The sequence below is a fragment of the Phaenicophaeus curvirostris genome, chromosome 12, assembly GCF_032191515.1.
Source record: "Phaenicophaeus curvirostris isolate KB17595 chromosome 12, BPBGC_Pcur_1.0, whole genome shotgun sequence".
In the NCBI taxonomy this organism is placed as follows: Eukaryota; Metazoa; Chordata; class Aves; order Cuculiformes; family Cuculidae; genus Phaenicophaeus; species Phaenicophaeus curvirostris.
Genome location: NC_091403.1, coordinates 21,388,458 through 21,402,317, shown reverse-complemented (window position 1 = coordinate 21,402,317; position 13,860 = coordinate 21,388,458). Strand labels below are relative to the sequence as shown.

The 13,860-nt window shown below is 43.2% G+C and overlaps 1 protein-coding gene across 1 annotated transcript in view; it reads left to right on the top strand.

Moving 5' to 3' along the window:
- The window catches only part of IQCH (IQ motif containing H), a 67,431-nt gene that overhangs the window by 46,898 nt on the left and 6,673 nt on the right, over window positions 1-13,860 (top strand). Inside the window, exons 16-18 of the mRNA XM_069866591.1 lie at window positions 1,005-1,291; window positions 9,908-10,075; window positions 13,139-13,264. Of these exons, the coding sequence (XP_069722692.1) occupies window positions 1,005-1,291; window positions 9,908-10,075; window positions 13,139-13,264 (581 nt within the window). The remainder of the gene's footprint in view (window positions 1-1,004; window positions 1,292-9,907; window positions 10,076-13,138; window positions 13,265-13,860) is intronic.

Here is a 13,860-nt window from a genome sequence, read left to right as displayed (position 1 = left end):
CCTCAGCAGGGCTTCCCACATTAAACCCACCCGTTGCACCTTTGGATCCAAGCTGGCCAGGACCCAACTGGCTTAGAGCTCTGAAGTGAGCCCCTGCTTGTCCATAGGAGGCAATGCAAATACAGCCCTTGTCTAATCACTGCACATTAGTGTATCTGTGAGTGGGCCTTGCACACACATGCCGTGTTTTGGACTCAAAAGGTGCAGTGCTTGTGACGGGGTAGTAAATTGCTGTGGTGATTCTGCCCTGCCATCGATTTATATTATATAAAATGGATATATCTGTTCATATGTTTCTTTGTCTGTGGAAGAGACAGTGTGGTCCAAAGTTTTGAAAGTAGTTTTCTGAAAAATAATACTAGTTAACACATATAGTACCAATTTGTATTACATTTGTGTTTATCCTGAGTTGTGGCATTATATGGAGTAAAAAGGCAGAGACAGTTTTCTTTGTGGTTTTCCTACAGACAGCCATTCTAGAAGTGTTGGCAGCTTTCCTGCCCTTCCCAGCTACACACCAAGTTCCTACTGAAAGGCAGACTTCTCATCTCAGCCCATCATATGGATGGGAATGTCCAGGATGAGCAGGGGATACCACTCCCCTCCGAGGTCCCAGCATTGCATTTCACTGCTGTTCTAGGCCTGTCATTTAGCTGGGATGTAGGACAGCCCAGAATGAGTTCATACTGCACAAGAGCATGTTTCTCTGGTCAGATACGTGATATATCCAGTTTGGAACTGCTTGCAAAGCATCTGCAGCTCAAAAGCCACCACTTGAACCATATGGGGCAGTCGAAGATGAGATATTTTCTTTCTCTTCCTAGAGATTCATGGGTTCTAGCTATGCTGCTCTCATTACATTTATTTACTCGCTTCATCTCCATAGCAGTCCTCCCTGCAATGTCAGAACACAATAGGAGCTGGATGGTTTCATTCTGTGCACTCTGAAGAGCATCACATGTGAGTTTGATTACCAGCGTAACAGTTGGTTCATTTCTTGCTAGGTGGTGTGATAGAAGCCTTCCCGCTTTCAGAACACATCATGAACCTTACGGTGGATATGCTGATAGAGCCAACGGGCAAGATAAAAATAGTGTCATCTGGAGACCAGCTCCATGCTGACGGTCCTTTGCGATCATCTGGCACTACTGTTCCACAACGTTCTGTCGATCCTGCACTTCTCAATTCACTCTGCTTAAAAATTGGAGAAACCTGTAAGTCAAAAGGAGTGCTTGGTTACTTCTCGGTTGATTTTGTGACTTTCATCCACCCTCAAACAACAGAGCAGCAGGTGAGTGGAGCAGATACGTTACTTCACACTGTCTGCCTGAGATCAAGCAGTGGCTGCTTTCCTACTTAATTCCAACCAATATCAGGAGAAAGCCTTGCCCATTTGAACAAACTTTATTTCTGAGCAGTGAGACACATGGAGAGAGGTAAAGCACATGGTTATTCTAACAGCAGTATAATATTTATACCTGCCAGCTCGACCCCAAGGAACCTTTTTCATGAGCCTAAAGAGTAACAAACCAAGAAAGCCGCCTTTCAAAGCTGAGGGAAAAGAAAACAGTATTTGCATTTCCTCTAATGACTTTTTTCCTCTAAAATAAGTGCATTCTGCATTAAGCTAGTAATTACAGACAATGGTCTTATGGCTAAGATGATGATTTTAGTTGCAAAATGTTCTGAATCTCCTGTATTTTGCTCTGTAAAAATAATTACAGGAATTACTGTACTCTTTTGATTAAAGCAGTGTTTGTGGAGGAATGCAGATTTGAGGACGAATCTAAGGAAGAGCAGTTATTGAGAATTTCTTATAGCAAATAGGATGGTAATGATAAACAATTTGGTTTACATCACAACAGCTCTAGTTTAAGTAGAGAGAGGTAATGGAAAGCAGCCCAGTTATCACATCTCAGCCCAGGGTCAGGAGTTACTGGTACCGAACAGCTGACTGTGGGATATCGCCTCACTATAAATGAAGACATGCTCATTCAAACCCATTTTGCTCAACATTTGGTGTTTAGAACGTCTGAGAGACATTCTAAGAGAGAATGCAAGAGAGAGAGAGATGCAATCTCATACCAGATACAAAATTATCCCCCCCTATCAAAATACAAACCGAGGTCGGTGTGTGGCTTGTGACAGTGCATGTGGTTAAAGGAGTCATTGCAGGGATTGAAATGAACCTGCTTTGCTTCCCAGATGGAGGCGCCTGGGAGCAAGGAATGCAGCGTGCATTCATATCATCTCACTCGAGGGGCTGTAGCTTCTTAAGATGTGCTCAAGCGATAGCTTCAACTGTCTAGCATAAGTGTTCCTGTGGAATTCCCTCTGTAGGTCCCTGTCCTAATGAGCTTGCCGCGTGGGCTGCAGCAGCTCCTGAGTGGTTTTATCAAAGTTATTTTGTCAGTGTGCTTTTATCTGTATTTACTGGGATGGGATGAGTTGTGCAGCAGGGCTGGGCTTTGAGAAGCTGGGGTGACTGAAAGCACTCAAATCCATTTGGGTGTCTCCTCCTGGGCCTCTGAAGCTCACAGCTTGCACGGTGTGGGAAAAGGCTTTAAATACAGGGCTTGCATTTAAAACCAAAGAGTTAGCATATGGTATCCATTGGCAAAAGCTGGCTCTTTGGCTGTGCTATGATAATTATGTTCCATTTTAAGCTCAGAAAAGGCTTAAAACCAGGCTTGTGGTAACCAATACCCCTGTGGAGTGACTGTGGTAGCCCAGAGAGTGGGAATGTGGTTAGCTGTAAAATACTGATCACAGTTACACCTGACTCCCAAAATGTATTTACACAGGCAGCATAGTTAGAACTGCAGATAAGCCACATTGGACAACTTCCATGTAACGTTGCTTTAAAAAGATTAGGGGCTGACATTCTCGCCCTCTGAAGTCAGTGGGAGTTTTGCCTATTGCTTCACTCAAGCCAGGACTTCATCATAACACAGAAATGCTTCCTCGATTATTAATGTTGTGACATTTCCTGGCATGAATAAGGATGTACTGAATCAGTTGCTGTTTTGCCTTCTATTACTCCTGTACGTTCTGTCTTACTTTTCTTCCCTACTTTCCAATAGAGTCTATCTTAATATTTCCTGTGTTTGTCAGCAGGTACCACAACTTTACCATTATTTAGGCATGGGTTTTAAGATTTAATTAGATGTAGAGGCAATTAATGATGCCATTTGTCTTGTGAGAGATTACACGAAAGATTGTGCTTCTGAAATCGCTATTTTTTTGGCAAACAAGAAATCCTATCAGACTCTCAGAACATTTGTTCACTAATTTCAGAAGTGCACTCTTTAACTCAGAGGCGTTTCCTGGAAGCACAGTGTACTTGGGCACTCTTTCAAAGTTATATTTTACAGGAAATATCAACCGATATATGATATTTTCGGTGAAACTAAAAATTAAAAACATGATTGAACATCTGTTCTCAATACCGGCTGAGTATTTAAATACTTAAAAATCCTCAAAACCTTTATACAGTTACATGCTGTGTAAATACAGCTCTTTAGGAAATGTGAAAGGCCAAATAAATGAAAATCCATTTCTGCCTCTGTGAAGTGAGCCGGTCTATGCTGCAATCCATGTCTTCTCACGCACTGCCCCTGCACATCGTGCAAAGTGGACCTTGGAGCAGAAGAAAGGAATGCCTGTACTCAGAGTTACAGGCTGTTCATCTGAAAGCCTTTAAAAATCGATATGTCATGAGCATGATTATTATTTTTACAAACAAGGGGTATTGCTTATATTTTTTTAAGGTTGCTACTGTTAGTATTTTCCTTCAACATGCTGTTGTCATATTGTTGTGTTCCTGTGGAAGGTAGCAAAGAGACTGCATGATGCATAAGGAACAGTTCACGTCTGTCAGACAGCTTAACAGGAAAGCCAGAGGGAACATAGACACGGGAGAGTCACCTCTGTTTGGGTCACTGCAGAGCTTTGTGCACGCCACAGACACAGCAGTATCTTCACTCTCTCACAGTTCTTGTGGTCTACGCTGACCAAAAGGTGACAAGAGAGATGCTGTCCTCGGGCCCAGAGGAGCTGGGTGATGCTGTAACTTTTCAGATATAAAATACTGCCTCATATTTCCACAGGGTTTTTCATTTGCTTCTGCTCGGTACCCAAGCCTCTCCCAGTTCCCTTTCCCTCATGTGCACAGGGGAGCTTTTCAGTCTGTCACTGCGCGTGCAGTCCTGACCAGCCTGTCTGCCACTGCTCCTGCGTACAGCAATTAATTCAGAGACATCTACAGAGTACGTCGTCCTCCAGCCTTGTACAGCCCTTCCTTAAAGTACGGCAGAACTGCAGGAGGTTGTGGTTTGCAGCCAACAGCATTGAGGAGGATCTAAGTTGTATCTGAGTGTCTTCAAACCTCTCCATCCTGCACCTTGTACTTTATTTTTTGCATTTTGTTATTATTTCATATAGTGCTGAGGCTAAGATTGGAATTGCAGTGCTGGGTGAACTGGGGAAGGTGGCAAGACAGAGCCCAGCACTGCCTGCGTTGCTCTCCGCGCTGCCCACCCCAGAGCACAGCAAAGGTACCCGTGGGATTAGGCGTCAGCTGCCCGAGGCTGCCTGCCTGTGAGCGCCCCGGCAGGGACCCGAGGGGCAGAGGCGGCTGGGGACTTGACACAGTTCTCTGTTTGCCTCGGGAATCTATTTCAAACTCAGTTATGAGCATCTGTGATTTGCTCCCGAGGGGAAGGGAGATGGAGACACCCTGTTTGTAACGCCTTAGGGGAAAAAGTGGAGGAGAAAAATTAGGTGCACAACTTGGACTGAATTGCTTACAATTCCCACTCTATTTTCCAAGATTGATCTTTAAGAGCAAGGTCTTGACCCTTTGAAGTGAAGTCTTGCACAGTATTGACTGAATGCTGCTCAGATCCCAGCTCGTCAAGGAGCGACACCTAAGTAAGTCCATTTAATTGAGTGGGACTGCTTGAATGCATAAACTTACTCGCATCCACAGATCTGTGGGCAGATCATTTGGAGAAGCGGGGTCATAAGTCACCTTTTTGTTGCTCCGATAGCTCCCACAGCCCTGTACCTCTTGCAACAACAGTAAGAGAACACTGAATTCAGTTCAGCTTGGGCACAGAGGGAAGGATGAGGCAGAACAAACTGAACAGAGACTTACAGAGCTGGGCATGTTTAGGCGGGTACTCTCCCTCTGTTCCAGTCCAGTGGCTTAAAAGGATCCCGAGGAGGAAGCTTCAGGGCTGCCAGGCAGTGTTGGCCTCAGAGGCCTGGGGCTGGGAAGAGCAGAGCGAGCAGGGATGTGTCGGAAGTCCATCCGTCCGCTCTGGTGGTACAATCCTGCCAGAGCTCTGAGGGATGTTTTCAGTGAGATGCCTTTTTCTCTATTCGCGTCTGCGTCTTGAGATTTTTCCAGACAGAATGTAGCGTTTCTGTGTGTTATTTTCAAACCAGAGCCATGGTGTTTTCATTAACCACCCTCCAAGCTCATATTCAACAGGGGACCAGTTCTAGGGCTCTACCTTTTCAGCGTTGGGGCCAGCACCAGCCCATCCCAGCAGCTGCCACGAGATGGCAGCCGGATAAGATCCTGTCTGCATCTCCTGAAATAACAACTGAGTTGCGAATTTTAAAAGTCCTAAAAGAAGCTCTTTTCAACACCCAAGTTGCATTAGTATTTTACGAATTGACATTTTCACAGTGTCATTCAACCGCTGCTTTAAAACTGGCAGACGTGTTCTTTACAACAAAACTGCGTGCAGATACAACAGTTAAATTGGAGAGAGAAAAGCTGCGATTTAGGAACTCTCTAAGAATTTGTTTCCTTCCTTTCTCAAGTTTACACGTTAAAGCTGAAGCATTGTATGGGAGCTGTAAAGAATTACACCAGAATTGTGACTTCATCCCCTCTAGATGTCTTTACCATGAGATGTCTTCATCGTGCGGTGCAGGCTGGGGAGCTGTGCAGGCTGAAGGAGAGAGACAGTCAGTGTAAAAGGGAGCAATTCCACACTTCATTGTGTTTCCTTGGACAAACAGCCAGTAATTCTTGCAGGATGTATTTCTAACTATTTTTTTTCCCAGCGGTGGCATTGTGGAAAGTCCTAATCTGTGCTTTGCTTGGCTTGAGCTAAATCCGTGCTTTAGACTGTCTAAAAACTACTTTTTAAAATCTGAGTCATAACGAACCCCCAGCCTTGGTTATCTTTGAATTTTCATTTGTTGTTTGAAAATCAAATATCTTTTCTAAACTTCACAATTGAGCTCTGTTCAAGTTTATTTTCTGAATGTGTAAGTGTGCTGAAAGTCCTCAAATCACAGGTGAAATCTCCTTATGATCTGCCATGCAATCCTGTCAGGGTGTGATACGCACAATCATAAATGCCTACAATTGGATACAGGCCCTTATTCTATATCCTCAGAAAATGAGAATGCACTCAAGTAACGGATATTTGTTAATCTGTGTAATTGTATCATTCTTTACTTAAACATGACATTTGCACAGGCCTTCTTCTAACAATTCCTTATTTACTGGAGGAGATGATAATTCATCTGATTATCACCTGCCTGACCTCCACAGGTGCTGCTTTATAAAGTTGTATTTACAAAACCAAACAACCCAAACACACAGCTCAGATTTTCAAGGCATTCTAGAAGCTTGTGACACCCATTTTCTATTACTTTGGAAGAAAACCTGTTGTAAACCAATAGATGTTACTAGAGAGCTGAACCCAAATGAACTTTCTAGCCTGTGAAGAGAAGAACAGACCAAATGAATAAGGAGGTTATTTGTGACCATTAGGAACTGGAATGGGACTTGGAAATTGTTCCATCAAAGAAATCAATCAACCAGTTACTAATGATCTGCCCTGCATTTGGACTAATAAAATGGGAAAAAATTACCCATGAAAATAAAGTTGGACTCGTTGCCCAGCCCCTGTGTCTCTCCCGTTTCTGGAGCTGTACAAAGGAGCTGTAAAGGGCACTTTTGGATTTCCATGGCACCAGGGAATTTCCTGCTAGGATAAAGCTAGAATCTTATGCCATCTGATCCTTCTTCCTTTCTCCCCACATTAGCGATGTTCTGGGACACATCCAGAGCAGAAAGGGACATGGCTACAATATCGTGTTCTCTGGCAGTCCTGAGCTAGGAAGAGAGTCCTCGGGGGTGATCCCAGCTGGCACATGGTAATGACTTGGCTGTTTTACCTTGCAGTAGGGGTGGTTCAGCCTCAGGCTCAAGCCCAGAATGAGAGGAGGTGGACAGGTGGCTTCCAGCCATGTTTGCCTTCCTCTGCCTTGTTCTCAGGGCTGTGGAGATCTACACCCTGTATTTAAAAATGCAACTAATATGATGACCTTACATGTCCAGAATGTAGCTGTGACTGGGGCTTAAGTAGGTGTTTAGAGCTCTCTTTCTGTACAATGTTAGAGAGCAACAGGCAAGGGAGGGGGTGGACATCTTCCTTCATGACATGGTAAGGCCATCAGTTCACCCCTTCGAGTCCTTAATTCTGTAGGCAATGGGATGAGAGCAGTCGGTCTGCGATGATGGAACAGTGTCCAAAGCAACTATCTGACGCACTAAAAGTGAACAGAAACTCCTCAGAACAGCATTTGGTCACTCTCCTGATTTCCAGCATGCACCTCACCCTGCTAAAAGCGTTTTCTCCTTTTCCCTGTGGCATAGCCCCTTCCTCAGTAGAGAAGAAGCTGGAGCCGTCCCCTGGTGCGGGGAACCAGGAGTGCTCCTGTGCCTTCCCAGAGCAGTGATTGCGAAGGTGCCGGCGAGGCGCTAGAGCCAGACATGCTGGAGTTTTGCTCAGGTTGTGTGAGGTGTGTCACACGAGTAATTAATGGGTCTCTTCTCTACATCTGAAATTAAAGCAACATCACTTGCGCGTACTTTAATTGTAGTTACTGACCGCATGAGATTCATTGAGCACTTCCTGCAAAACGGCTGTGCTGTCCCACGCTTGGTACAGTTTGAACCTCTACCAGAATGAAATGAATTTGTCTTGGGGCTGTTTATCTTTGCTAGGCTGCAGTTTCTAATGCTTTATCTGCTGTGAAATACTCAGCCCATCCTCTACAGACCACAGCACGGGCCTTACCCACATGCACAACAGTCGTAGGGACCTCTCTGCTTGCCTTCTCTGTTTTTTCTCAGCTATCTCATTGTCCACCTTCAGCTGAACTTGCCTCTTGCCCTCTCTTCATGCATCAACAAAGCTTCCAGGCAGTGCTAGTGCTGACTATATGTTTATAGCAACACAGGTGTAACATCAGAGTCTGGATGAAGAGAAATGAGTTTGCTTTGGGTGAGTTAGTGACTGGTCTGCCATAGTCCCTGGTCCACCTCTTTTAGGGGCAAAGCTTTAACTGAGAATCCAAAATCCAACTGAAACAAGGTTCAAGACACATCAGCTGCAACTGATTTCTTGGTAATGATAATATCTATGGGAATTAATATAAGGCTCTTACATTCTGTATGGTTTATAATCACTATTCAGCTCATGGAAAAGGTTAGCACATCCTAGAAAAGTACAAATCAATATGAAAGTTCCTTCCTGTCTTGCATAAGTGATGATAAAGAATAAATTATTGAAGAAAATTAAGCATTATAATTGGGGAATATTCCCCTATTACTAAGTGAAGCCAGCCATTAGCATCCAATTTGCATTTTATACCATGCAGCAGGAAATATTTAAGTTGACAAATAGGATATTTAATACAGCAACAGATACTTGGCAGTTAGATATTAACAACTGTTACTGCTGTGATTGATTCACCATTAGGAAAAGGGCATTACTGTGTGCATCTGATTCAGAAATTAACTCCAGTTTACCAAGAGGCCTTGACTGCCTGACCTTTTAATATCCTTATAATGATGCCATTTACCATTCAAAGGCTTGTTCAAGTCATTCACTGCTATATTTGTTTTAGAGGGGTCCACTGTAGGGCAAATATTTGTGAGCGCTCACATTTCTCATTGATGCAGTAAGCACAAACATTTTTTAAGTGGAAAAACTCACAGCTAAACCTATGCTTGGGTTATTGGGTGTGGAGGAGCCTCGCAGGAGCAACTCGCGGTACTTCCTTCTACAAATTCTGGCTGGCTTCTACCTGCTTTAGTGCTTTGAAACCTTCTTGAGGCGGACACGAGGCTTTTATCGTGGTACGTCCTGTAGATGGGTCAAGGAGCTTCCCTCCTATCTGCCTGTAGGACACATTCTGCCACCAGCCCCACGGTCTTGTGGTCCCATTTCTTGTGAGGTTGGGCGAGTATAAATCTGAATTAGCAGCACAAAACAGCAGTGTGAGCAGAAGCACAACCATGCCACAAATCATAGGATTTTCTGTGTACTGAAGTATCTGCTTTTCAGTAAAGCTACATGCTCCAAAGGGACCTGGCTCTGCTCAGCCCTGTGTTGGCTGATGCGTATTTCACACTTCCCTACACCTTTCACTCAGCTTTGCCTTCTGGAATGTTCCTTTTTCCATCCCAAACTACCTATTTGTAACTCCAGGTTGACTTTATTTAGTGCTAATTATTCTTCAGGTGGAAAATCTAGGTGTGTTATTTGGATAATTACCCATTTAATGAGGTACAGGCTTTACAGCTGTTGACATCATCTCTACTGTTTCTAATCGCTGCCAAAATTTAGGTAGTACAGGTCCCTGTTTTGCCCTTAGCCCTTCGGGTTTCTGTGCGAAGTTATTTCTGACGTTCGGTAGGATTTCTGCTTGTTCCCATTTGGAAGTGGTTTATCGCTGCCAGTGACACGCCAGCACAAGGAAGCGGTACATACGCACACCAAAAGGCATAGATCTTCCTTCACACGATTGTGGACTTTCACCCTTGTTCTCTTTCTTTTTTTCTATTTTAATGCACCTGTTTGTGTTTCAGGTGTGGGCAACAGACCTTGACCTTTGCTACAGTGACCAGCTGGCCCTGACTCAGCTCATGTTGTATGTGACAGATGGAACTCTGGATTGGTGTTCCGGCCACTTTGAAGTGTCTCTTGGTTCGAATCAAATGAAAAGCCAACGCATTCAGCACCAGGAGGCAAAAAACGTAAGCAGTGATTTGCTTACAAATAAAATCATTAATGTAAACTACAACAAAGTTAAAATCTGACCTAGATTACTAGTCTAGAGGAGCTGAATCACCTCCTTTCAGGTTTTAAACTGCCGCTTTTAGATTTTACAAAGGTAATAAACCAAATGGTATGCCATCACCTTAGAAATTAATGGAAAGGTTCTGGATGCTTACGGGTACCTTGATCCATTATACTCATTAAAATATTATCTGTGGTAGTAACTAACTTCTAAATATTTCAGGTGGTTTCCATCATTAAAAATCTGGTAATTTATATGTTGCAAGAGAAAGGAATGGGGTGAGAGCATTGCCCCAACTATAGGAGTAACTTAAAAGCAATGAAGAAGAAATCCGAGCCCTCAGCTCATGGGCTTTGTTTTGAGATCAGACGTTAGAGCACCAAAGTTCTACCCCAGCGCTGTGCTTTCATGTGCAACGGAGGGTAAAACAATCTAGGCTGCATCTAAAGAAGGACCTGGACCACCTAAATGCTCCCTGTTCTTGCTTAAACCTAAATGTTAGTTCTCAGAACCTTTGTTCAGTTCTGCATCCACCTAACTGTTCAGCATAAATGTTCAGTACTAATTATTCAGTACTGATTATGGGCACAGTAATTTGAATTGGAAGAAAACCTGTAGCACCCTAACTGAGGTGAGTTCCTTATGCAGGAATATGCAGACATACGCCCTCTGCTCACTCCCTGTGGACCAGTCACAGAGCCCAAGGGAGAGGGCCACCTGTTTGCAAGCCCAAGCAGGCAGCTGAGCCCAGAACACCCTGCTCAATCTTTCCCTTTTCTGCTGCCAGGTCAGGTTCATCAACACGCAGAGTCCCCTGCTGTGAATCCACTGGTGCTTGGCTTTCAGCGGGTACCACACGCCAAGCCAAGGTGGCCGGGACTGTAGGTTTAGGTACTGGAAGGATGAGTGCTGTGGCACTTGCTTCCCGTGGATCTCACCTGTGATCTCTCAGGATAGCGTCCGTGGCAGTGCCTCCCCGGGATGTGACTTTAGATGAGCTGCTATCTGTGTATTGCTTTGACGCCCTTATTAACACGCTGTCACAGAAGCATGGGGAACAGCAGACTTGCTCATTACACCGATTTGTTCTATTAGATCAGTCTTGGCACAAGATTCAACTCTGAACCTAGAGACTGTCCCTCGAAAAAGGGAAGAAAGGCCTTTGGAAAAGTCAGAGGACAAGAATTGTATGTTTATATACAAATAGATATAACACAGAAGCTGTTTTCCATGTTTTGACAGAAGATTCACAACTCCCTTTCTTTCACACATAGAGGAAGAATGTAGCACCGTTCCAAAAATGCCAGGGAGCTGTAATTTAGAGGTTAATGAGCTCTTGATCTATTGTTCTTGTCAAGCAACCACTTTTAGTTGGAGAGCAGTAAATTAGATACGATTAGTCCCAGTAGTACAAGTTTTAGAAATGAAAAGTAATCAAGTGGCAACTTTTTTTTAATTAAAATTCTGTCAGAATTAACATAAATTGTGACTATAGCCTTTATTTTTCTTCTTTCTTTATTCTTTTTCTTCTGTCCTTGTTTTTAGCTCCCTAAGAGTTAACTTCAAAAATAGACTCTCGCAGGAAAATACCTCTAGAAAAAGCAACAAACAAACCAAGAGACAAATGCTTTAACAGCACATGATCTGTAATGAATGATTAAGTAAAACACTTTGTGCAAAATTATGATGTTAATAATGGTTCTGTCCCTTTTAATTTATTAGATATTCTCAGTCCTGGTGGGTTTGATTTTGATAAAACGGAGCAGCAACAGAGTTTGTGTGATGGTTTTATTTTTAGAAATCCTTCTTTGAAAGAACAAATTTCCTAGATACTGCTGCTACTGTAATTATGTACAAAACCAATCACTCATTATAGTTAGGATACATTATCTTCTAGACAGATGAGGCTAAATAAGCAACACATTAATAATTCATGCCGCAGTTCATTATGCATGTGTATGCATGCTTTGTAGCTGAAATAAGCACCTCATCAACCTGATGCCAACCCTTAAACAATAGTTCTGTGTTATTGCAGCCACATTCAAGTTTACGCTTGTTAAACTGCTACTTGGATTATTTTATCAAGCATTCATTTATTTGTGGTCCCCTACTGCAGAGAACAGATTTTGGAAGCTCCTTTTTTAAGTTAATGACTTGAGCAATGGGTGTTATTAATTCTCAGAATATTATAAACATGATTAATTTTCAGGCAGAGATGTATTATATAACGATTTCAACTATGTCAACTTAAATGACTCAATGTCAAAACAAGTATCGTTTTAGAAGGAATACTATAAATTACATGCTTTGACAGGCAGTATCCCTGCTCAGAATCTGAGAATCCTAGAATCATAGAATGATTTGGGTTGAAAGGGACCTCAAAGCCCATCCAGTTCCACTCCTGCCATGCGCAGGGCCACCTCCCACTGGATCAGGCTGCTCAAAGCCTCATCCAACCTGGCCTTGAACCCCTCCAGGGATGGGGCAGCCACCACTTCTCTAGGCCACCTGGGCCAGGGCCTCCTCACCCTCAGTGTGAGGAATTTCTTCATAATGTCTAATGTAAATCTTCCCCTTCCAATTTAAAGCCATTGCCCCTCATCCTATCGCTCCACGCCCTTGTAAAAAATCCCTCCCTGGCTTTCCTGGAGCTGCTTCAGGTAGTGGAAGCTGCTCTGATGTCTCCCCAGAGCCTTCTCTTACCCAGGCTGAACAACCCAAGTATTTCACAGGGCTCGGTTTCCAACGAAGCTGTGACAATAGCAAACTGTGGTTCACAGAGCGATTCTGTAGAGCTGCTCTGTAACGTAAGATTCCATGTAAGGTGTGAGGTGAGGCTTTCACTTTGCTGTATGGAAATGTCTATGTTATAGACACTGCTATGAAAAGGAATTCCTCCGAAAGGAATCTGACTCCACCCTTACATGAGCTCACTGAGAAAAAGTGATTTAAATAGTAAATTGTTAGTTTCTGATATAAAATGATATGAAAATAAAGAATGCTATTTAATTTTCTCCAGCCTTCTCCAATGAGCAACCGGTGTGCAGCAGCAAGCACTCAACTGAGGCACTCCAACCTGTCAGACATCTACTATAATGTTCTCTTTCAGATGTGTAAAGCTCATGGTGTTGGATTTGATCTCCAGGTATGAATGGGAAAGAATAGAAAATGTCATATTCACTCTGCATAATTTTTGTAGAAACCACTTAGCACAATGTAAAGTTTAACTGTTCTGTTTAGCATAATATAATGTTTAAGTGTGCTGTTAAAAACACAGCAAGGTGTTGCTTTACAGTTCTGTTGAAAAGGACTTGGTATAAATCAGAATTGCTTTATTTTAAATTGTTTTCACAATGCTAATTAATGAACTCTGAATTGCATAAAGGTATTCAGTATTTTCCATACAAATTACACTGGGATTATTAACAGAACACCTCCCTGCCAGCTTGCTTTTGCTGGGAACCAAGTCTCAAAGAACTGCAGTTCCGAGATATCTGATTTGGCTTAAGACTGGGAGCAGTGAGGGGTGAAGAGCATTACAACGCGTTTATGTTGCAAAATAGGGAGTTGAGGCAGTGTCTCCTTCAGAGATTACAGAGGGAATGCTGTCCCAGTGAGTTTGTTCGCATGGCTGTGGTGGAAAAAGGATTATGGCTGTCAGCCTGGAGCAGTGCTTGGGTTTAGGACCGTGCTAGTGCTGAGTTTTTGCTCATCATGCTGTCCTTTCACACACCTCTGTGC